This window comes from Nilaparvata lugens, chromosome 2, assembly GCF_014356525.2.
Source record: "Nilaparvata lugens isolate BPH chromosome 2, ASM1435652v1, whole genome shotgun sequence".
Lineage (NCBI taxonomy): Eukaryota > Metazoa > Arthropoda > Insecta > Hemiptera > Delphacidae > Nilaparvata > Nilaparvata lugens.
Genome location: NC_052505.1, coordinates 73420670 through 73447660, shown reverse-complemented (window position 1 = coordinate 73447660; position 26991 = coordinate 73420670). Strand labels below are relative to the sequence as shown.

Here is a 26991-nt window from a genome sequence, read left to right as displayed (position 1 = left end):
CATATACATATTAGGATTTTACGGTGAATCACCGCCTTCCTCCTCTTAGTCGGATTTTCCATGTTTGTCGGTCATTCCACTCCCCATCTGTGAGATTTCTAGCCTCCATGGCATCGTCCACCTCGTCTTGGCCTCCCTCACTTCCGTCTACCCAATGGGCTCCAGTCCGTCACAATTCCGATCCACTTACTTGCACTAGCCCTTATCGCGTGCCCATACCATACCAGTCTCTTGTCCTCAATGAACTTCATTATATCCGATTGAACTTTCATTCTGTTCCTAATCTCTTCATTCCGTAGTCTATCCAACCTGGTGACCCCGCAACACCTTCTCCAATACTCCATTTCCACAGCAAGAATCTTGCCCCTACTTCGCTTGTTCGTCACCCATACTTCTGTATGTCATTATGCTTCTGACTATTGTATGGAATATCATCTGTTTGGTCTTTCTGTGGATACTCTTACTCCAGATTATGGGATACAGTTGTCTTATACAACTTCTAGTTTGCCCTAGCCTTTTCTTTATTTCTTCATCTGTACCCCCGTTTTGCGTAATAGTATAACCCAAGTATTTAAATTTATCTGTGCCTTTAATTTCAACGTCATCGTCTACTTTAAGATTCTGCGTGACTTCACTATTTGTTTGCAAGTACTCCGTCTTGTCTAGGTTTATTTCGAGCCCCGCCTCCTTGTATTCTTCCTTCAGCCTACGCATCATGTAACTTGTTTCAAATCAACACTACTCAAATTTATGGATCCAGAATAAGAAAAGCTGAATGTAGTCTCTCGAAACTGTCTGAAAGAACAAGACACACCGGGGATTTTTGGCAAATGTTCTTCATTATGAATTAAGATAGTAGCATACGTATTCGTACTAAAATAGGAATGAAATGAGAATTAGTTGAATTTCATGAAATCAGTAAATTTCTCAATATAAAATTCCTCAGTAGAATTCCTTCATTCTGCAAGCTCATTAACCTCACTTTATCTCCTCTTTTAATTGAATCGCATCTGAGATCAACCTTATCATTTCAAAAATTATTCTCTCTCACGAATTAATTTTCGACATGCTTGATTGTGGAATGTTCCAGTGTAGCATGCTGCAAAGTTAATTGGACTCTATACTTGAAAAGTCCTTGATCTCTGAATACTACACCCATCTCCATCCCTCTCATTCATCATATTGTTCTCTGCTCCTTGTTCGTCTCTCACCGTCTCATTCAAAAAGAGATTTTATTCCTCCCTTGTTCATCTCTTACCATCTCATTCAAAAAAAGTTTACAGTCCTTGTAAATAATCTCTTCAGTCATTTTCGATATTCAACCATGGGGGATGTCTCAAATTCATCTTTAGGACTATTATTATAGGAAACTGAATAATAATAAGTCGTCAAAATTGCTGGCGAACAACTTGAAAGCTAGATGACCGACAAAATGTATTAATAAAGCATTTTGTTATAACGCTTGTTGTTTGATGATAATTATTCAAGATATTTTAACGTTCTTTGCACAAAAATATTTGAAAAACCAGGTTTTCTACAAGTTTTGTTATACAGATTTACAGTATACAGTTTTCTTCCAAAACGCATATTCAATTATTAGTTAAAAAGTAAAATAGTATTCTGATAGTTATCAGTTAAGTTATTCAGTTATAGCATTACAAAACCTTTCAAAAAAAGTTATTTTCTATTTTTAATTTTATTTTAACCTTTATGTTTTTAATGACTACTTCATGATAGAGATTTGTGAGTGATCTCAATCTCATCGTTACAGCAAGCCGAATAAGGATATTGATGATGCAATGTTAATAATCATTGAAGAATTTAAGATGGCTTTTATCATTGGCAGAATCTCTTTAATAAATTTCTATTTAGTGATTGATATCGGTTTGATTCTCTCACCACAGTGATCAAAATGAAGAATAGTATTCCAGCAAACACAATTAAACGCATTTCTACCTTATTTTCAGCACTCTTTCCATGATTAATAAAACTTCAAAAATTTGTTAGTTTTTATGCAAATTTTTTTCCCATCTCAATAAAACTTGAAACTCAATCATTCTTAAATTTTAAATTTCTTGCAAATCCCTCTATTCCATTCTCTAGAACAATCAACATGAAAGTAATGAGTTTCGGGATGTTACGTAATAGTAAGTTGATTTATTTTTCAGTATTGATTCACGAGGAAAATGATGTGGTTGCTCACAAGTTTATCAGTTCACTAAATACAACAGAAAGCATATTCAATAACAAATTCAAAATATTGGAGCAAATTATCACTTTACTACGTCACGAGGAGGACTCAACATTTCAAAATAGTGAGTAGGCACCTACAATGCACAGATACAATTGATATTCACTGATGCTGTGTACGGAGTATACGGTACAAAGACTTCTTCAATATTGTTCACTCATCTGTTTTCACTTTGCATTCTAGGTTCTATAGTTATAAAGTGTGAGTGGTAATGACAGAATCCAATTTAACAAAAATAATTGAGAAGCCACTGACTGTTGATTTCAGATAATATCCAAAATCCACGCTTCATTTTTAATAGATATTTTGACTATTTGAAAAGTTATTCAGTATATTAATGAAGCAAACACAAGTTTTGTGTTATGAATCTCGTGAAAGGATAGTTGGATATTCCCTTTAACAAACGATATTTCCATTTTCATAAGCAAATCTTTGATAGCATTCATTAATTTTTTGAACTAGCATCACTGACAATGGAAAAAGCTGTTAGCATCAGCATATATTTCATGAATTATTCATGTTATTCATATTACTTCAGATGCAATTTTGTACCCGACTTTTTCTACTTAGTCATGAAGCTGTGCGTATATTTTCTGATTTTCATCCTGTAGCTTGAAAGAGTGAATCATAGTTTGTGGATATAATGAGTACAATAAAATTATTTCAATAGAACAGTTCTCTACAGCTTCACTCCTACCATATTGTGTTCTACAGAGTGGGTGAAAACTCCGAGAACGACTCAATAAAAAAAGTTATTTGACGCTGGGTGTGATTGGGGATCCTACTCAAATTGAAAAAAATACTTACTATTTGAGTATGAAAACGGCTCAGTATCTCATGAAAAATTGTGATTCCAAGGTGGGTGTGATTGGGGATCCCTCTCTAATTGAAAATACTACTTTACTATTACTTCAAAAATCTTGTCCGTCATCTTGGATCTCTTCTGAACGGTTTGATATATCGATATGCGGTTTTCGCCATTCATTTTCTCTTGAGATTTCTTATCCAAATCATATATCGCATGACCACCTTCCTATTTAAAAAAATATAGTTGCATTCAATATGGCGGATCCAAGATGGTTGACCATATTTTTAAAGTCATAGTAAAGTAGAATTTCAATTTGAGTAGGATCCCCAATCACACCCACCGTCAAATTACCTTTGTGTATGAGATATTGAGCCGTTCTCGGACTTTTTTCTCTCCTTTCTGCTTTGAATAGTATTGATTAATAATGTGAATATCTTCTGAACGGTTTGAGATATCAATGTGTGGCTTTCATCATTCATTTTTTCTTGAAATTTCGTATCGAAATCATGTATCGCATGACAACCTTCCCATTTAAAAAAAAAGTTGCATTCAATATGGCGGACCAGATTTTTGAAGACATAGTAAAGTATTTTTTTCAATTTGAGTAGGATCCCCAATCACACACACCGTCAAATTACCTTTTCCTACAGTTACGTTGAAAAGTGGCCATTGCTGCACTGATTACAGAACGCAAAGAATCACTTTTCCGCTCTAGTGCGGGAAAAATTTTTTCCGCACTCCAGATTTGCAACATGACAACGCAAAATAGTTAGTAGGTTATATGGAGCACCAGTGCAGCAAAATCGAAATTAAGTTGGTAACTGTGACTGTGGTGCACGTTTGTCATAATATTGAGGCGGTGGATGTGGGGGGGGGACAGCGACAGCTACCTCATTCAGCACACAGCCGCCCCCCCCCCCCGCCATTCAAACACACATACATTATTCAATTTTATTTATTAATAATAAAATTACACAGATATACATTTGATGGATTTCAGGCAATTTTACCCATAATTACCCACTTTTCATATTCAATGGTAACTGTAGGAAAAACATAATGTGAAATACGTGCGCAAAGTTCCTCTGCTGCACTCAAGAAACCATTCCGCCCTCGCCTACGGCTCGGGTGTAAACGTTTCTTTCGGTGCAGCAAACTGTCACTTTGCGCACTAGTTGCACAAATAACTATTGTGTATGAGATATTAAGCTGTTCTCGGACTTTTCACCCCTCCTGTATGATGGTTCTCAGTTAACAGGCAGTGTGCCTAGAATAGGTATGTATTCAAAGTACATTGGGAACACGGATGATTTTGTTTGTTTCGATGTAGAAATACTGAGAATACAAAAACCAATATTAATTTTCAACTATTCTGAGAGAATTATTGAGCTCGAATTATGTGTCAGGATGAATTAATAAATTGGATTGATTTGAATTAACTTTAATTATTGATGAAATCATGTGTATGGATAAACCCGTTATTTTTGCACTGGATTATTCTATTTCACAAGTGATTCTCAGTTTCACGAACATTGCACGCTGCAAACTAGTAGGCTGGCCTTGAGCTGTTTTCGTTACGGTATTCAGCGTGTGTCATCAACGACATTGGATTGACATCAGAGATTGACATCGGAGATTGAAATAGCCAATAGCAAGCAAGCCTTGCTGCGTTTTGCGGTACACTGACCGGCATACTAATTTGTGGTCCCTTCTCAATTAAGATAACATTTACCGGTAATGTTAAACATAATCTGCTATGCCTAACAGGAGCAAGAGGCTCGGCTCAAGTTATCTTAGTGACCCATGCGGAAATTCGATGAGTGCCCTGTCGGGCTCTGATAATCAATAAGATTCCCTTGGAGCAAACTAAAGACAAAGTCTGATAAACCCACTTCATCAATCTATTAGTAAGGTAGCGTTATTCAACTCAAGTCTCAATTCATTCATTGTCATCCATTTCCTACACAAGAGACAACTAATACAAGTAGGCTATCTTTTATCTATCTATATTTTAGGCTATCTTACGCTATCTTTCCTTTATGCCTACACTCACTATGTTTATAAATCTTATTGATTCTAGTTATTTCAGTTGCATTTCTACAAGTTGAAGTTTCGAACATTCTGAATGGCTTTGGCTGATTGAACCTACCAGTCGGAGAAATTTTAAGAGCCGGTTTCCGAGCTCGGGATTTAGCCAAGTCCTAGGCTTTAATCGGTTTTCCAAAACGGGGCGTAGTCGCAGTCATTGTCATAGTCACGTTTGAATAAAATTTCGAAAAACTAGAAAGTTGAACACAAAATAAAATAAAGAGAAAATAGTGTAAAGTTTCAGCTATTTTGAATTATTTAGGAATGTCTAATTTTGTCAAGGAAAAACGTTTCCAACTATAGAAAAGAGAAAATGAGAACTACAACTATTGTTATAAAAGCTGCGACTACGCCCCGTTTTGGAAAGCCAATTTTCTGACTCCAGCTGTTTAAAGTCTAGTACTTAGCTGAATCCCGAGCTCGGAAACCGGCCCTAAATGTTCGAAAGTTAAAAAAATGTAACTTGAATAACTTCACTAGAGCTTAGGACATTTATATGGAATATTGACAATACTCACACGAGTGGACAGTTGAGTATTCAACAAAAAAATTGGACTCATATCATTCTGGTAATGATTGTGACGGGACTACACAACACTACAAAGGAGTATGTGCAACTTTACTTTCATTGATATTTTGACCGAATGATAAATTAAATCGATTTTAGTGTTATAAAAAAATTAGAATAGTACTTGAAATTGATCTAGTAGCCCACTCTGAGCAATACAACCATGTTCAATAAACCGTCAAGTAAAGCAGATCTTCATTACTGATTAGGAAAGCCCTTATCAAGTTAACCATGGTGAGGTCCACGTTATAATGACAGTGTTTGATTAGCAATGGTATTGCTATCCTTGTCTATCATTCAACGAAGCGGATAGCGCTATCTCTTTCTCGCTTTGCTTTGTTCCAGATCGTTTTTTAACAATATAGAATTATTGATTAATTAACAAAATATTTCATCTTAATTATGATAATCGATTATGAGATTATTAAAAAATAGAATTTATTGCTTAATAAAATATAATTATTGATTAATTTAAACGAGAATGAACAGTTAATATTACGTTAATAAACCTGTATCAGCTACCGTCTATAGAAGGCATTGACAAGACTGAGGATCGGCAACGATGTTTTCCTATCTTTCTTCACTGCCATTATAACATGGACCTCACTACAGTTAATTCATCACTTGAGTTTCTGAATAATTGACAGTATTTTAAGTTCTTATTCATTCAAATCGTGAATTAGCTGAATAATATTCTCTCTGAATTTGTGAAGGTGGAAATTCATCAACTACGGTCTTCCAGTTAATGGAAGAGCTATTTCTTCTTAATTCCTTCGTATATATTCTCCTCTCTCATCTACGTAGGAATGTTTGAATGTGAAAAATATATTTAGATAGGCTACTCCTCGTTTCAATAATGCAAGAACTGTTTCAACGTTATTTTCTTGATATATTCTCTCTTCGATGTAATTTGTTGATATCTAGTGTGCAAGCAGTTATCGATTGGCGCTAGTCTGGTTTTGGATTTTACTTGGACGGGCTGGCGTAGAGGCAGAGAGCTGTGTGAGAATATTGGAGTTCCCTACCTGAAGGCGGCAAAGCCCGTTTTTCCTCTATTGCGACTGGTGGATGATACATTAACTAGCCTTCGAAATGCAACCGACTCTATTCTGATTTTCGAGAATGATTTACGTAAGTAATCACACGCAATAATTAATTCGAAAAATTTATATATCCCACTTCATCTAGCATTATTTTGAATATTTTTCATGTAACTCACTAACAGAGATGTCCACCGGGTGGGGGGAGGGGTGTTAGACGCAGACTGTAAGAGGGGAATAGCAGCTGAAATTCTTATTTCTAGTTTCGGTGAGAGTGGGTGCGCTCATGGGCTTGAGGGAGGCTGGTACTAGAATTATTGAGGCAGAGCCTATTTCAGGACTTAATGCCTCAATACATTACAGAATTAAAGGTACGAACTGTTGTAAGGCAGGTCGCGGTTTAGCTTACAGTTTCGATTGATGCCACTAATCAGCTGGCAAACATATTCGACTTTGAAATATATAAAAACAACATTTTGATGTCATCGTGCTAAAATGCGATCGAAACTTAACCGTTTACTCCTATGCAATATGTTGTAATAACAACGTATATCAAAATAATTCTACTGCATAATCACACATCCTACTGCAGAAAACTTTATTAGTATTGACTTTTAGTATTTAAAGTATTTAGTTTCTAGAAGACAACAACAATATGTCTCTCAATTCCTTATTCAGTTCTTTGTGCACTATTATCAATTTAGATTCAAGTCTCCTACTGCTGAAAGTGGTGAAATCACTGAGCCATACGAATTCAACCTTGATCTTGGGATACCTGGAAACGTTGTGTGCATTCCATTTGTTATTTTGTAGTCGTTGAACTTTAATTTACTGTTGACATTTCCATTCTGATAATTTTTATGACAGCATTTGTCAAATGTTTATGAATCTTGAAGCAAACTATTCGGAGCTTCGATAGAAGTATAAAATAATCTATTTATATAAAAGCGAAATGGCACTCACTCACTCACTGACTGACTGACTGACTGACTCACTCACTCACTCACTCGCAGAACTAAAAATCTACCGGACCAAAAACGTTCAAATTTGGTAGGTATGTTCAGTTGGCCCTTTAGAGGCGCACTAAGAAATCTTTTGGCAATATTTTAACTCTAAGGGTGGTTTTTGAGGGTTTAAAGTTCGTCTTTTAGCATGTATATTCTTCTTATTCCAATATCTTAAAATTATAATCGAAATGTCCTTACCATATGTTAATATAGAACTATAATCTAGAGAGAGTACCTCTTTGAAACAGTTGTTCTGGTAACTAAATTAAAAATTTTGTCAGGTTGGCATCAAGTTGAGTTGACTTTGTTAGGTTGGCACCAAGTTGAAGATTGAAATGCATCTATCCAGGACCTCCTAAATACCAATTTATCTAGTACCTCAGGAGATCCTAATTTATCGCGGAAAAATTGATTGGGTACTGCTACTTCAATCAGAGCTATTCCTGGGAATATTATATTACTGGCCGTCAGGCTCGTATCGCTCGCCATATCCGTTCAGCCAGTCGTTTAGTCTGGACCCCCGACTGGATCGTCCTAACATATGTTAAAAATATAACATAACTTTTCAAATTTGGTAGGTGTGTTCAGTTGGCCCTTTAGAGGCGTAATAAGAACGGATTTGGAAAAATTTCCAAAGATACGCCCAAAATCTGCGTTTTCTCAGCTTTATCGAGAACAAATAAACAGAAAATGTTCAAATTTACTACAGAAGCTCAGCTGGGGTGCAATAATGTTGTGTTAGAAGGAATTTGAAATAACGCCAAAGATACGCCCAAAATTAGAGTTTTTTCAGCTTTTCTGCGTTTCCTCACCTTTTTCAATTATTGATGGATATATATAAAAAAAAAATCAGTACTCAGGTTTAGCTGAGGTGGAAGAATTTTGTTCGCCAAAGATAAGCCGATATAGTAACAGGTGTTTTTCGAGATCAAATTGACATAATTCAAATTCGGTACAGAGGTTCCGCTGAGGTCTACATGCAGGCGAGCGAAGCGAGCCCGCTGATCTCATTTTTGGACGATCCAGTCGGGGGTCCAGGGGGCGGAGCCCCCTTGCTAGACGGATATGGCGAGCAAAGCGAGCCTGACAGCTAGTTTAATATATTTGTGTCTTTTGAAGAGCATATTTCTGAAGTTTGTAATGCAATATTTGATATAACACTTTTGTAGAATGATTTAATGAATGTGCCCCTGCCGTGCAGTGAGAGTTCTTGATATCCATCGCAATATTCTCTTCAAGAGTCAGTCAGAGCTTCAAGAATCAGTCAAGTGCAAACCATTCTCAAGTAGCTCAGCATCATTTCCTAGGATCCTCGTGATATCACTTGAAGACTCTACTCCCATCACTTCCGTGCTCTGAGAATTTGATGCATCAGGTTGTCGTAGATGGGAGAATGAAACAATTTCTGCGAGTAATAGCTTTCTCATCCTACACGAATCTGTGTGAAGTTCAGCCAGACAAGGTTCAGCGTTGCAATACAGAGACTTGAGATGATAATATACTGTTCGAAGAGTGTCTTGAGTCTACGCATTGAGTCATCTGAGAGGCGAAGTTATGACCTTCCTGTTTTAGGAAACACTTTAGTCAAGCGTTATTGCACCTTGATCATCATTAAAATAGACGGGAAATTTGAAGGTCAGTATAGTTCCTGAATTGAAGATAAATACCGAAATATTGGTTTGAAATAAGTGAGTTCTAAAATGAACAGCATTCACCCCTGACATAAGTGAGGTGATTAATTTCAGTTGTAACCCGTATTCAGAAGTGTCCACCCCCCTCAAGCCCATGAACTTTGCTATATACTAGCTTTCTGTATCATATTATACGTTTTGCTAAATTCCTTGGGGCAATATTTCTAGGTGTATGTATCTCTAGCATGACAGTCATTCATTGGAGTCCACTTAGAAAAATATATTAATTTGAGAAAGATTTTGTGATAAAACTAGTTTGTGTTCATCAATAATAGATTGCATAGCACTGATGCTAAATGATATTACAATTGAGGGTGATTATGACAACTTAAATCGGATGACATAATCGAAGAATAAATGGAAACAACATGATTAATAGTTTCTTGTAGTTAAATCCACCTAGGCATTATTCCAAAACAAGAGTGGTTTGTATGTCAATAGTTTATCTTTTTTCTTATTTTTATTGGGGACAATGCTCACATGATATTTTTGCTAGTGCGTGGATGATTTTATGATATGATGAAACGTCCATGCCTACCGGCGGGATTCGAACCCGCGACCAGGTGCAACGCCTTGGGTCTCGGCTAACCTGGCCGGCCTATTTGTGAGGAAGTTCTCAAATTATCTCTAGCAGTTCTATATTTAGCAGTTGGAGTATGCAAACATTTCATATTGAATCCAATATTGATAACATCTTCCAATATTTAGCACCGACAACGTTTGAACGTACTGTTTGTCTTCAACCTGCGCTTCTATTCATGTTATCCAGAAGCCTACAATGTTATCAATAAGCCATGTTATCTACACGATTCATATTCGTCAACGATTGGCTTCTGATCCATCATTGCAAAGCCTGCATAAATCAGATAGACATTGCATTTGACCGAATGTGCTTCCATTAATATCTATCATAAATATAATAATATGGTCTGTATCAACTAGACTGATACGATTACGACTCTATACAGAGAATCATCTCTACCACTACCGTGCATTTTGTGCTTAATCGACCGTACAAATAGGCTGAAAGTTCTTGAATTATTTTTCTGAGAAGCATCTAAATACATTAAATGAGGTTGATTTTTAATTATCTATTTAAATTAATCAAGAACATTCATTATTCATACAAATTCTTTGTGACATTGACTGATTCAATCTCTACTTGAACCAACTAATGGAGATGACGTTGAACTATAAATTATTGTCTTTAAAAAAACACCCATAATATTCTATAATAATATTCATATTATGTGGCGCTCGAACACAGAGAGAAATAAACTTACTCGAAATAATAAAAAATATCAAACCTCCAAATATGTTTTGAACTGACTGGAAAATATCGGGCTAATAAGGTATTCTGAATTCAAAGTTCATTGGACCATATATAATTTAGCTTTTCTAGTTCAGTCGTTTTGGAATAAATAATGAATAACCCTTTTATTGCATTCTTATCGTTCAATACACTTCTCATCTGATTTATGAGTGGCTGAATCAGCAGTCCACTCCTTCAAAATCGAGGAGCTCTCTGATTGGTCAAGGGGTTGATTAGTCGTCATTTTATCTCACTGCTTACCTTTTCCAATAGGAAGCAAGCAGCTTGAAAATTGAGAATTTCACATACGAATTATTGTCTGCTCGTTGAATTTGCGTATTATCTTACATTGGCATTGCCATATTTATGTGTCCTGAATATTATTTCTGCCACAAATAAGAGAAACAATATATCTTTACTCCATGTTTTCCTCTTCACTCCGCAAGAACTATTCTCCTCTAAAACTTGCAAAGTGGACAAACCTGTATATTCTTTCAGTGTTCAAGCAGTAAAAATAAAAGGCAAGATATAGGTTTTTTCAATATTTTTTAGAAGAGTAGCCTCAACATTTATTTTTTCAGTGTGTACCTTGGATGTTACCATTATAAAGATTAAAGAGGACAATATCAAAACATTGATTATGTAAGAAAAATAACATGTGTTAAAGGCTGTCCATTTTTGTCCATACACTCCTGTAGACATTGTGAGAAGTTGTCCATACTCCTCTGAAGCATTGCACGTGTTACCGCTCGAATTTCCTGTGTTATTGTTCCACTCAGGGCTTCAAGGGTTCGTGGTTTGTTTATGTATACACGTGCTTTTAGGTAACCCTATAAGAAATTGTCAAAAGATGACAGGTCCGGTGACCGAGCAGGCCACTCCACTTCTCCATGTAACAAAATGAGGCGTCCAGAGAAGGTCTGCCTTAGAAACTCCATCGCTGCTCTCGATGTATGGCATGTCGCCCCATCTTGTAGAAAACATTCAGTTTTGAAGTTGATGCGTCGTATTCTCAATTTGGCAGGAAAATTCACGCAGCAAAGTTAGGTAACGATCCGTATTGACATTGACGGTTCGACCGTTTTCTCGAAAAAAGTAAAGGCCATCAATTAGTTTCATGGGGCTACCTGAAAGCACGTGTAAACAAACCAAGAACCCTTGGAGCCCTGAGTGGAACAATAACACAGGAAATTCGAGCGGTAACACGTAATGCTTCAGAGGAGTATGGACAACTTCTCACAATGTCTACAGGAGTGTATGGACAAAAATGGACAGTCTTTACAGTAACAGATGTTATTTTTCGTAGAAAATCAATGTTTAAATGTTTTCCTCTTTAATTTCCATAATGGCAACATCCAAGGTACACACTGAAAAAAAAATTTTGAGTTCCATTTAAAAATGAGTGTGTAACTTCAAATCATCCATACTTTCCTGCCCAACCCTATACTAAACCATGGGATAATGTTTTGTAGGAGAATCCAATCGCGAGTTTTGGATGCTTTGATTATCTCTCTTAAAGCTGGCCACTGACGAGCGTTCCAACAAGCCAAATGGCACGGTAGCGTGCCATTGGAACGACGTGAATGGTGAATCGCGCTCGTATTTTGGTGGAGCGACGAGGCTCGATGGAATTCCAACCGGTTGAAAATCCATCGCGCCACGCCAAACCTACGTCACTCCAACTCCTCGTGAATGGGGAATCTCGATGGCATGCTGGAACGACAGAACGACCGTGAATGTGGAAACCTGTGGGTTGTCCCGTCTCAGTGCGTGTCAGACCGTTCACTTGGAAGGATAGATTGCTGTTTTGCTCTTGTTTTGATTGTTGTTTTGTTCTTGTGTTGTTGTGTTGTCATGAGTTCGAACCGGGATTTTGTAATCTCTGTGATCGAGATGTACAGGGATCATACCTGTTTGTGGAAAATAACAGACCCTGGTTACCATGACAAGGTAAAAAGGAACGCTGCTCTGGAGATGATCCTTGATTTTTTAAAACTGTTGATCCCACAGCTACAAAAGATGTAGTTACTAAGAAGCTCAACTCGATGAGAGGCTCATCGGTGATATCGCTGTGATGAACTTCAGCTCTTCATAGTTCATCCCGGTGGCCAAGAAACGTAGAGTTGCAGCCAACCTCTCATGGGGAGTAATGCACTGTCTCATGACTGTATCTTTCTTTGTAATCATCGGTGTTACCAAACGAAGTAAATGGTTGTAGGTATCTTCATCCATACGCAAATAATTCTTCCAGTCCGAAGGTTCGACACTAAGATCTTGAAATAAATTCAGATGCGTGTGATTCCGCCTATTCGAAAATAAACGTTTCACCCATTTCCGTTTGGGTTTTTTTCTTTTTACGTACAAACACACAGCTGTTGAAATCAGGAGAAGTTCCTCGTCCATACTTGATCACAAACCATCAACTACTGGAGTGATGGAATGGAGTGCTCGTGAATTGACTCACAAAATATTTACGGATTTGGATCGTTCCAGCTGGAGTGACATCGCGCCGCGCCACGCCGTTTGGAATGCTCGTCAGTGGCCAGCTTTAAAGAGAGACTCATCGCGTACCATATACCTAGATCCAGCAAATATGACAAATAATACCATGAAATAACATGAATATCTCACACACAAAATTTCAAGCTAATTGACGAAATAATTTTTTTGTATCAGTCAGTGAAGCTTCAACCAGAGATTCTCAATATCAAAATTTCAGCTACCAAGCAAAAAATTTATTATCTGTACATGATCCAAACTTGGATTTCTGTTGTTTTTCAATTATGAAGAACTCGATGGAAAATTATTAAAACATCCTAATTTATAACTTTCAATCTTCAAGTCATTGTGGAAAATTCAAGTAGGGGGAAAAGAAGACTTTTCCCATGGAGAAGGAATTCTATTATCAAATTGTTTTGTTTGCTGACGGACATAATACTCGTCTCCTGTTTTATCGATTCAATAATTTCTAAAAGATTTCATTTCAACTACATCACGCCACTGAGGAGACTCTGAGATTCACTTGTGTGATAATTTTAAAATGTACTTCAGAACAAACAGTAATAACAATTATCCTAGAATTTTGAAGAGCATTGTCAAAAATCTGGTGTGGCGCACTCACACAACTTTCCTTGCCGTTATGGAAATTGATCACCTGACGCTAGTGTTCTCGTGCATCTCAAGTCTACTATTCAAAGATTTGAGCCAGCTGGTGACAGGGCAATAACGCTGGAGACACACGAGGTCTGCTATCTCTTCATAGTGAATCATTTAATAGAATCAACAGTTGCCAACAGTTTGCAATTGGATAATCACATTTTCTCGAATTTCGAGCTTATTTTTAATTTTAGGTGAAAATGTTACTGAACATTAATTGTAGAGATTCTCATGCTCAATCTTTTCCACTTGAAATTTTTTGTTTAAATTGTATCTGAAGCCTGATAATTGAATCTAAAATCAAACTTTGCATAGATGGGGCGGAGCTCCTGAAATTTTTACAGATATGGGACTTGTGGCAGTTGATAGAGCTTATCGATGACTATTTCAGGTATAACTTTAATCAAAATCGTTGGAGCTGTTTTCGAGAAAATCGCGAAAAACCCTGTTTTTGACAACATTTTTGCTATTTTAGCCGCCATCTTGAATAGCATTTGATCGAAATTGTTCGTGTCGGATCCTTATATTGTAAAGACCTTACGTTCTAAATTTCTAGTCATTGGGAGATGAGATATCGTGTACACAGACGCACATACACTCATACACACACACACATACAGACCAATACCCAAAAACCACTTTTTTGGACTCAGGGGACCTTGAAACGTATAGAAATTTAGAAATTGGGGTATCTTAATTTTTTTCGGAAAGCAATACTTTCCTTACCTATGGTAATAGGGCAAGGAAAGTAACAATATTATAGCTGAGTGTTTTAATTAAAATGTTGGTACTGAACGTATTCAATGAAAGCAATAAAGCAAGCGCTTAAAAAGTGTTGCTTTTCTACGAATTCCACACTTTTTATTGTCATTAAGAATGCATTTTCCATTTTATTTGGTTATATTTATAATTTCATAATATCATCAGTGATTATTCTTCCACATTCTTCCAAACCTCTGACAATTCTATTGAACTTTCATATTAGGATTTGTAACATCACAAGAGACATGGAAAACTCATCTTTGCTGCCTGAGCTCTGCTTGATATTTTTTCTTGCTTACCCAAGTTTCCACTTCATATTATAATAATGTTTGTTCTGCTATTACTCTGACAAATTTCAATTGCAATTGAATCAATCGTGCTTTATCTTTCAGAGCTCCAACAAAGTCTTTATTACTTGGTTGAATTTTCACGCCTGAGAGTATATGCTGTCAATGGTTTGAATGCATCATGGGTGAAAACTATTTCGAGCATGCTGCCGATCCCATCCAATTTGGTTGTAATTGCACAAACCAATCACATCAACAGCATATTTAAGCAAGTGAGTCAAATTCTGATTGTAATGTTTATTTGTAGAGACAGGATTTGATAAACAAGTCTATTTCAATTCTATTTCCACTATATTATTGGAAGTTTGAAAGTTTTTGAAAATAAATTCATTTGGAAAAATTGGCTTCAAAATAGCCTATTCAAATAAATTCTGGCCCGGTTGCACAACAGCCGGTTAAATTTTAACCGTGATTAATTTCACGAGAACCAATAAGGGAAGGCCTTCTTGATAAGACGGCTTCTCTAATTGGCTCTCGTGGAATTAATCACGATAATTCTTGCGAAATTAACCACTTACAGCTAAATTAATCACTTTCAAATATAACTAAAGCGAAATTAATCACTTAATGTTGAACAATTATCACTTCAATATTCAACAGATGGAGAAAGGCATTGTCACAATTGATTCTTTCTCATTATTTATTATAGTGTTCTACTATTTATCTCAAGCCACTCCCGTGTTTCGGATGAACACGTTAAGCTGTCGGTCCGGGCTGCCTGAAAGAAGCAGTCGTTAGGTCAGGTCAAACGCCCTGAAATTGATCAGTTGCGAACTGACAACTCTGACACCAGACCTGAGCCAGCCAGGTCACTCAATATTTTTTTTATAGTATTATTGTTACAAATAATCATTTCAAGTTCCAATCTGTTCACAAAAATCCCAAAAATTTATCAAGATTCTGCATTCATCCTTTTGCACAATTTTCTTCAGGTTATCAGCACAAAAAACGTCTCAATTATCGAGATTACCATGTTCGTTCCTTGTTATCATTTTCTTCGAAATAAGTACTAATCCAAGTAAAATACAATAGAGGTCTGAACGGTTAAGCTTACTAAATATTGTAGGTCCTCATTCAATGCCTGAACCCTCTGCCTAAATTGATAGTTATGAGAAGCTTATGATAGTTATTGTTATGTTATGATATTTGTTAGTTATTGTTATGATAACTTATGATAGTTATTGATATGTTTGAGAAGCTTACGAGCAGCCTCAACTACACTGGACCCATCATTGTCTCTCCAATGCACTTATCTCATTGCTATTAAACTTTAATGATAACGTTTCCAAGCTCTTATACTACTCAGTCCTGTTATTCTCTCTATCTATTACTCTAAAAATCAGAACTCAGAAAATAATGTGAAGAGTGATATCGCTTGACTGAACCACTTTTATTCCATTTTCCAGTCTAAACTAGATAGTTCTGTTTCACACACCAATTGAAGGCGTTATCATCATTTGTACAATCTTCATAATATTATAGAATAATATTGGAATATTCACTTTGACAACTACTGTAATGGAACTGACAATTATTTTGTGTTATTATTTCAGGCAATGAGAGCAAAACTCATTCAAATGGATGACAGATGGAATCTTGTTTTCACAGATTTTAACTATGAGCGATTCCACAGGGGCATCCTGTCTGTGGCCACTACTCTGTACACTATGAAGAAAAAAGCGTGCTGTCCACTGGCTCAGCTTGGAGAGAACTGCGTATGTCCAGACACCACTGAGGTGTGTCAAACTACAATTGAAATTAATTAGAATCTTGAACTTGGAGACTTGCTCAGATTTAATTAGAATTGTAATAGCAATGAGTGTGAACTATATCATCCGAATGTAATTAGAACAGTGTGCAATATCGTAGTTCTTCTAATATTGCAGTCAGAGTCAGGTTTCTGGAGTAATGTCAATCTATGACAACATCAGCATTTCAGGTTGAATCAGTTTTCCAAAAAAAAAATAATGGCATTCACTGGCAAGTATCCCACACGATCAAAGATAGTTATTGATAACAAAGTATTAGAGCAAGTGTCACAATACTGCTATCTTGGTTGTGATATCAGTTTCAAGGAAACTCAAGATGTTGAAAGGAAAATCGGAAAATTCCAATCGATATGTGGTAACATCAGCAGAACTTTAGGGAAGAAAGCGAGGAAAGAAACTATAATGAAGTTCTACAGAGTGATGGCTGCCCCTGTTCTCCTGTATGGAAGTGAATCATGGATCACCACGAAATCACAGGAGAGCAGGCTGCAGGCAGCAGAAATGAGATTCCTACGCAGAACGAAGGGCTGTGACAGACGAGACCACATAAGAAAAGAAGAAATAAGAAGAGAATTGGGTGCCTTCAACATGAATGAAAAAGTTGTATGTCATCGAAACGAGTGGAGGCATATTATAAGAATGCCAACGGAAAGAATTCCTTTAAAAATTTTAAATTACCATCCGATAGGAAAAAGAGACATTGGTAGACCTCGGAAAAGATGGCAATAGAGGAAATCAAATAAGAATATAGGCAATGCTGATAAATAAATTCAAAATTAATAACATTTTATACTTTTATAAGCTATAAATTTTAAATATAATATATTCCTCCAAAACATTTAAATTTTTTTGTAGAATGCTGTTGTGAGTCGGAACAGGCAAAAGCCTAATCCATGAAGGCAAGAAGAACAAGAAGATCAGTTTTCCTGAACCTAGTGTGAGATATCATAGTTCTCCTAATATTGCAGTCACAGTCAGGTTTCTGGAATATGATGCATTATTTTATACAATGTCAATCTATGATGACATCACTACTTTCCACATTTCAGGTTGAATCGGCTTTCCTGAACCTTCTGCCGAAATTGATAGTTGATATATTTGAGAAGCTCACGAACAGCCTCATCTACACTGGACCCGTCATTGCCGATTGTCAAAATATCAAGACAAACGCCACAAACCCATTGTGGACCGCTTTCTACAGAGATATATCAAAGGTCTGGTTGTTTGGTTGGTTGTCTGTTCAATTCCCTCCGTCATTCACATTCATTCAAAAATTAAGACTTTTCTTCAACTTACTGAGAAGCTTCTATAATTCATATTCACAATACTAATAGATGAAGTTAATATTTTTATTTCAATGTTGAGATTTCACTAGAGATCAAAACAAAATAACACAAATATTCACGATAAAATAACACAAAATAGAAGAAACTGGTGTTAACATTTGAATAGGATCAGGACCTCCTATATATAGGAAGTCCTGATAGGATGCCATCCGAAAGAATTCTAGAAGCTCAATATTACAAACCCACAGGAAAAGAGATGTAGGAGGCCGAGGAGTGATGTACCGGAACTGGTTATTTTTAAAAACCTAATACTTGAGGTGAAGAAGAAAAAGAAGACTAAAAATCAAACTCAATGAGTAGGATGATGTTGATTATCCCTGAATAATGATATCAATATAACTCAATGGTTATTTTTGTTTTTAATATAGGGCTAATCTACCTTTAATAAAGGGATAACTATCAACTGGATTACTTGATTATTTCAGGAGTTGAAATCTGGTTGAACATTAATTGTGCACTTACTCTTCCAATCTATAAAATTTCCATTGAATGAGCACAATTATAATAGGAATTATGCTGACTGAATATTCTCAAAAAAATATATGAGAATGCACACCCACTTTCAATGATCCAACATTGTAAATCAACAAATTTACCGAGTTTTATTAATAGTTTCCTGTTCATTTGGAATTCTGTTTAGAATAAAAGTGTGTATGAATCCACAGGTTAGCAGTGAAAACGGAGTAGGGTATGCCCGGAAAATGATGGAGCTTTATCCGCGATTGGAGTTCCAGGTGGTGATGACGACGAGCAGACAGGGTTATTTGCCAGAAGTGCCCACTGCAGACAGTAAGCTCGCCACCTGGGACACAGAGTTCGGTCTGCAGACTGCTCCTGGCCTCATCGTCAATCCTGTTAAACGTTTTTTTCGCATTGGTGTGGCAGAGGTAATGTTCATTTGAATCGACAACCATCAAAAAAGGCATTTGTAACCGAAGTTGACACAGATGTGCATGTACAGATGGTATTCCTAGACTTGAAAACACAAAAATTGAATAATCCACTGAATCCACTTGAAGCTCTAACATTGGGAAAAATGCGATCACATTTGTTGATTTGTATGAGAATTACCAAGCATCAGGTAGAGCAATATTGCCTCTAAAAATACTGAGATTTGTGCTACCAGAAGTTGTACTTGTTGAATTATTGTATTTAAACTAAATACATGTACGAGCTATCTATCTGTTACTTTGAATCTACTTGGACCAAACAGTATTCCAATAAAGAAGAATGCCGCCTTTACTAGACATAGATAACTTGCAATTCCCTTCGTGAAATTCATATCGAGGTTGTAGATAGCATTTTCCAATATAGAAGGGCTTATAGATGTCATAGATTTTACTAAAAATCAAACGCAATGAGTGGGATGATATTGATTATCCCTTAATATAGCATTTCAGGCATTAAGCAGGCCAAAGTAGAGTATTCACAATTCACAAAATGTTGTGGCGTTATTGATTGAAATCAGTTGAGGCGATCTCAGAAAATATACATTGTTATCGTTTAAAAACCAAAGTGTTTATCAACCAATACTTTCTCATACACAATAATTATTTTTCCACTTGAAAATATATAAGTTTTCAGTAAACTATAATTGTGACAAATCACTACAAAATGCTCATTTTCAACTGCAGTCGATTCCATGGATGTTTCCTGTAATAAATCCGAAAACTGGTTCAAAGCTCCTAGATGATGAGGGAAAGGAGGTGTGGGAAGGATACTGCTTAGATTTCATACAACGCCTAGCCAAAGAGATGAACTTCGATTTCGAACTTGTCAAAGCTGACTCGTTCGGTGAGAGGGCTCCTGATGGAACTTGGGATGGACTCGTTGGAGATCTTTCAAGGGGAGTAAGTTTAAGTTCTCTATAATTATTCATAAATTCAAGATTATTCAAAATTAAATCTCCTCAAAGATTAAAATAACTCAAGAGAAAGCATCATCGAGTTGGATTTTATCCCTCAGGTTTTTCAGAAAAATGAAATTATCTTACCAATAATATTCAAATGGAATAGCTTGAAAGGACGATTTAAAATAAGTTTCTTTCTTTCTTGGGAAAATACTCCCAAGAAGTATTTCTCTTTATCATGAATCTAAGTGTGCGAACAAACTTGAGCGCCAGGAACATATGCACTTCACTTTTCGTCAGCTGATGCTACTTTATTATATCTGCACCTAACTGCTTCTGTACAAATACAGATATAATCAGCTGATGAAAAGTGAAATGCGCGTGTTCATGGAGCTCAAGTCTGTACGCAGCTTGAGATGCTATGGTTGAATTCTGAAAGCATCACTGTGTTGATGAACTGTAGTCTAGATTTAATAATTTACAATAATTAGTTAAAGAATGATTAAAATTATTGATTATGATCATAGTTGTTCAAATTTTAATTGTTGTAGTTAGATATCCATTTTTTATATTCATTATTGCAGTACAACAGTAACTATCATTCATTAATTCGCCTATTATTATTAATACAATCACAAATCATAAAATTATATTCGGGAGCTGCTATACCGAGAGAATATTAAAATTTCTTCTCTCAACGCTACTGCTCTTAAATGAAAACAACTACTTACTTTTTGTTTTTAGAATATTACTTATATTTTTTGATAACTTATAAATACACACAATTAGATTGTGTATGTTGAAGCGTTTTTGTTAACACCTCGTAATAGTTGGCTTATGCTGCTGCAGAGAAATCAAACAAATATGGACTATTCGTCTATCGTTAAACAACGCGATTGTTAAATTGCCGTCACCCTAAAATGAGAGTGATATTTTCCTACGAAACGTTCTGATTTCTATCAAAAATCTTCATTATCTTTGGCAAGAGCACTATCAAGTCTGATTCTTATGGTGTTTTTTCGCAGATTAGCTCATTGTAATGGACTCGAAAGCTTGAAGTTCGATCGAAACTGAAAATAGACACAGACAAATCAAATCACAATTTGAATTACACTCTCTCAGTAAGGAATAAGTGAACATTTTTGAGGGAATATGTAGTTACATCTCACTCGCATTCGGAGTTGACACCTTTGTGCTAAGAGAGAGTGAAAATTGATAACTAGAGCATTGGAGGCTGGAGATTGAAAATATTCAAGTGAATTTCAATTTCATCCAGCGGCAACAAGTTGTAACAAACTATTATGTTCTAGGATAGGTCTATTTAAAGATAGGGAAGGGTAGTGGATGAGGAAGCGATTGACTCCTTGGTTGCGCGGGTATCATTCACTTTATAAGATAAGATGTGTCTGCTCCTTTCTTTGAATTAGTGTCCACTTGAAACGAACCAGTTTTGAATATTATTCATAAATTTGAAAATCACTTCCCGGTGTTCTGTCATCATAAATCTGTTGGTCCTCTGATCTCTCCTTATCCTTGTAATAACCAACTAACAAATCGAACCAAATAAATATTTGTTCACAAAATGAAATACATCTGCAGCTACAGTTGAAATATTGTGAATATTTTCCCCAAAAGCAAGCAGACATTGAGCTTTCGTGGGCGTCAAACTCAACCGAAACCCCACCAAAAATCAAGCGAAAATATCTAGCGAAATGAAGACTTCAATTCTGATAATTTATTAGAAATAAAATCATAACATATTCGTGTCGTGTTGGTTTTCTTTATTGTATGGACTTGAATGGCTCGATTTTATCGGCTAAAAAATAGATGATAAGATGATTGCAAAAAAATGCTTCGTTATGATATCACCTAATTCTATATTGTATGTTCCCCCTTGTTGTCACAACAGCGTTGTCAATTCATTCAGTCTGCACGTGTGCTGAAGCTTCACGATTTCCTCCCTCTCTCCGTCTTGCTCTTCAAAATCGTCCCCTTTCTAGGAAGTATTCCACCTCCGGTGGAAGATCAGCTCCAGAATACCTTGACACCCCACTGTTCTTCATCCCCTTGAACTCTGACATCTACATAGCTGCACATATTCTCATATTATCAATCATCGCATGCACGTGTCCCAAAGAGGAGACATTTGTCCCAAAAGGTGAATGTAGCAGTTCCTGTCAACACACTCCCTGTCTCATTTCAATACTTCAACTCTCATCATTCATATTCTTTTCTTTTCTCACTCTAAACCCTTCAAGATTTCATTCATTGTGTGCCGAACACATTTTTGAAGTGATATGATATTCCTCTACATTTTCAATAAATATTCTCATGCACGAATACATTTAAATTACGCGACAGCGTTACTATTCAACGCTCTCAGACAACCCCCTTCCCATTATTAATGTCTTCTACTTCTTTCTGGTGGAATATCCCAAAATATTACATTTTCCTCCTCTATTCATTTCATATTAGTTCTTTCAACACTACAGATCGTCATGGAGTGATAGTCAACGTATGAGCGAATTTGATGATTGGTAAGAATATAGAGTGCAGTACTCAGTTGCACACAGAGGCATAAGATGAGATTACATTGTTTTGCTATTGTGCATGTGTCTCACATATTTCTCGTGCTTCATTCTAGAATCAGCAAGATCATTGAAGAAATGAAACAAATAAGTTGATTGGAGCATATGTATGTGTATAATTTCGTTATTTAGAAAATTAAATTTCTTTCTCATCAGTCATCAACATTTTATCGTGAGATCAAGCAGTAGGGGACTATTTAATTTCAGTAGTATTAATTAATTTTGTAGTATTATTAAATGTTTCTGTGTTCACTTTTTCTCCAATCTCCCTAGCCTATGACGGAGCATCCTGACATAGGAGTATTTTACAACAACGGCGAGAAAGCCTCAAATCACGAAGTACCGAGAATATTTTTACTTATGAAAAAGACTAAGAAATTGTCAAAAAATTGTATTTTCACTCTTTTCTGAGCTCAGATACTCAACTCAAGTAATATTGTGGAATTTGGGTATTAACGACACATAAAGCATTTATTCGTCGATAAAGTAGTTTAAAAACAGAATCATCAATGAACTTCAGAAATTCCTGATCTCATCAGAACTAAAACCTGTCTCCGAAATAGTACCTAGTTGTCAGTGCACCGCTGTATTAAGCATTAATGAGGTTGATGATTGGGATTCCACATTATCGTATATAAATATATCTCATTTATCAATTAATTTATCACTTGTACAGGTATTTCAGTCATTGGGAGAGCCAGAGATATTTACTTTGATTAATACAATTTTTATTATTCCAGAAAACCGATATTGTTGTGGCATCACTAACCATGACGTCGGAAAGGGAGGAAGTAGTCGATTTTGTAGCACCCTATTTTGAGCAAGCTGGCTTCACCATCGGTGAGTTAATGGAAGCAAAATCAATGAACTGAACTGCATCAGAATTCAAATTTCAATTCCATTTCTCCTTCCTATTATGGTATATCAGTTAGGGCAGGTTTTTTACAATTAAATGGAGCGTGATTTGATTTAATTAAATATTGAAGCTTACCTGTTAATCCCAGGCCTTACTGAGTTCCAGGAAGGTTCACATCCCATTGCCGAGAATAATATTATAATCAATCTTGAAAAAACGGACAGATTATAATAATTGTAAGCTGTCTTTGACAGCTTCAAATTTTTATTTCCATTCGAAAATAATTTATTTTAAAGCTCTTCCTAGTAACACAATTTGAAATCTTTTCCCTATTCTTTCTAATAAGTGCATAAAATAGAGCAACAGCTAAGTAATGTAAATTATGTTCAGCTTTAGTGAATAAGCTCTAATTCAACCTTCCAGTGCCTGAAGAGGTTTTCTGATTTAAAAGCAAAATATTATTAAATAGTAGCTTTTCAAGAAGCTCTTTTCATCTCAATTTGCTTGACTTGTTAAGTCAACCGCAACAAGAACAGGGTTGTTTACCCTCACTCTACATGAATTTAATATAAAACTAAGTTGACGACTGACGAGTAACTGCACCAGAAAAGTTAAGCTTTAATTTATCTTGCCTACTATGACAGAGAACTTACTCAATTATAATCAGACCTACCATAACCATGATTTCAAATCAATGTAGCATTTCATTGAGAACAATCATTTCAACATGAAAAATATCTATAACCTCTCTATGAACAGTGTTGGATTTATTTAAAATTCCATCATGAAAAATAACACTGAGCTTTGATTCTTGAAATGTATTGCAAAATGCCCCATAATCTATACACATCGCAAAATAAAATAATTTTGTATTTCTTTTATGTCAGTTATCAGAAAACCTGTGCGGAAGACATCCCTTTTCAAGTTCATGACGGTCCTTCGACTGGAAGTCTGGCTGAGTATCCTGGGTTCGCTGATTCTCACAGGCATTATGATCTGGCTGCTTGATAAGTACTCTCCATACAGCGCTCAAAATAACAAGAAACTTTACCCTTATCCGTGCAGGTGATTACTGTATATAATTATGTAGTTTATTCTTGATGAATATATAAAAAATACTCTATTGAGTTACTGGTGGACCTACTAGTTTATAAATAAGTATGGAATGAATTGTGCGTTGAGAGTCCCAGTTAACAAAAGCTTATACGAGGTACCTAGAATACATTGTATTCTAGGTACATTGATGCTTACACCAATGTATTCATTTAATTCACTAAGGGCGGTCGGTTCTGCCGTTGGGAACTGTGGGCATGATGATTGGGTCAGCGATCATATACAATAAAATTATGATAATCCAATGCAAAGGAGCTAACTTGCCGGTGTAAGAGATTTATGTGAAGAATTGCGATGGATTTGAATTTCAACAATTGATTCCAATCAACTCAACAAAAAATGACCAATCGAATACACAATCTTGACTGAATTTTTTTTTTAATTTTGACGAAAATCACTATTATGAAAGATTATAGTAATGACATGCATGAATCATTAAGAAAGGTTAGGGAATTATTGAGTTATTACAATCCTTTGATTTGTGGAAAAACTGTATTGTAATTACTCAATTATTCAAATGTAGTGTTGAAACAAAATATTTAGGAACTCAAATCAAATGAAATTGATAATTAATGATCAATAATATTAATGATAGATAAGTGAAATATTTCACCTGATTTGTGAACATAATTTACCGAATAGGGTTGACAAGTATATAGGGTACAATACATTAAATACATAATTCCTTTACCAATACAATTGATAATCATATCGCTAAGCGCTAAGACTGGGAGAGAGCAACAGGCTCACAAAACTGCTCTTTTCCAAATAGGGTAGCTTAGAATGATTCCATTTTTCAGATCGAATATTATTTATAATGTATTTAATAAAATAATTTATAACTCTTTGATTCGAATATTATGTATTGTAATAATATACTTGCATCGAAGAAGAAATGTTGCTAAGACAATGTGTGGTTGATGTTTGACTACAGGCACTTCACATTGAAAGAGAGCTTTTGGTTTGCTCTGACGTCATTCACGCCGCAGGGAGGGGGCGAGGCGCCGAAAGCGCTGAGCGGTCGTACCCTGGTGGCCGCCTATTGGCTGTTCGTCGTGCTCATGCTGGCCACCTTCACTGCCAATCTGGCCGCGTTCCTCACTGTTGAACGAATGCAGGTATATTACTTATATCACTCTTCTTCTTCTTCTTCTTCTTCTTCTTCTTCTTCTTCTTCTTCTTCTTCAATGTGGCTTGTCTCATTCTTCTCAAATATAGAATTGCCCTGCTAATTTTATATCCTCAAATTTTGAATATCCCAGAAAAATGACAAAACAGCTAGGTTTAATCGACTGGTCAACCAGAATTGAATCATTTTGCAGTGACTCAAGGCCAAAAAGGATATGAATTCATTATCAAAGAGAATTGAAATAAAAATAATTGAACTCAAATTCATTACAGAGAGCTTGGCCATTTTAAAAATAAGAGTTGGGCGCTAAAAGATAAGCTTGAGAATATATCAAGTTTTCGACTACTACAGAAGAAGCACAGACATTTAACCTAATTCAAGGAAACCGGGAATTGAGTATGACAATACTACGAGCAGCATACCAGATTTTAATGAGAACGGCGTGAGTGAACTGGAACAGAAAAAGCATACGACTTTAACTTTAAAGAGTCGGTTGATATTTCAAAATGAGGTGATGAGGAGCCTAAAACAAGGCTACCCTTTATCACCTGTATTCTTCAATTTTAGCTCCTCAGAAAGTGTTCAAGAAGCTAGAATGAGAAAGAAGATGGATCTCAATAAGAGGCGAATATCTGAATCACCTGCGATTTGCCGGAGATGTGGTGTTAATAGCAAAGTCGCAACAGGAGTTGAAGCAAAAGATTTGTGAATTGTAGGAGGCGAGTAAGAGAGCTGGGCTTGTACTCACGTCAAATGCGGCTTTAGGGATAATATAGCTTGATGGAAAACTTTTGAACTGGGCAAAAGAGGTGATTTTACTTGGTCAGTGTTCAATTTTCCATTTAATGAAAAAAAGAGGAAGAGCTTAAACGGAAATGAACAGATGCTTGGAAGAAGTTCTGGGCGCTTAAAGAACAAATATGCTAGCTCCACGTACAAGGATAAGGTACTATGTGTCCCCAACTCCCACGTATGGTGCACAAACATGGACCTACAGAGCAAGTACTATCGACTCCATTCGAAAAACTCAATTGGCAATGGAGAAGAGCATTTTGAATATTCATCGGATGCAGAGAATTTGTACCGTAGCCATAAAGAATGAAGTCAAGCTGGAAGATGTCACTGTAGCAATAAGAAGATTTTTTTCTATATATTCAACGATACATTGCTATCTATAGTCTAGGGACTAATGAGCAACTTTTTTCTGTCCTATAATACTAATGAATACTTCATACAAGAGAATCCTCCATGGGGTCTTCTATTCAAATTCTAATATTATTAGTACACTGCTTATGACTGTACTACACATAA

General features: G+C 35.9%; 1 protein-coding gene across 1 annotated transcript in view; it reads left to right on the top strand.

Annotated features, from left to right (window-relative positions):
• The window catches only part of LOC111046560, a 37345-nt gene that overhangs the window by 3122 nt on the left and 7232 nt on the right, over positions 1-26991 (top strand). Inside the window, exons 3-12 of the mRNA XM_039421707.1 lie at positions 2169-2315; positions 6640-6846; positions 15076-15242; positions 16584-16766; positions 17849-18013; positions 18811-19032; positions 19780-19995; positions 23323-23422; positions 24326-24503; positions 25486-25669. Coding sequence (XP_039277641.1) covers positions 2169-2315; positions 6640-6846; positions 15076-15242; positions 16584-16766; positions 17849-18013; positions 18811-19032; positions 19780-19995; positions 23323-23422; positions 24326-24503; positions 25486-25669 — 1769 coding nt within the window. The remainder of the gene's footprint in view (positions 1-2168; positions 2316-6639; positions 6847-15075; positions 15243-16583; positions 16767-17848; positions 18014-18810; positions 19033-19779; positions 19996-23322; positions 23423-24325; positions 24504-25485; positions 25670-26991) is intronic.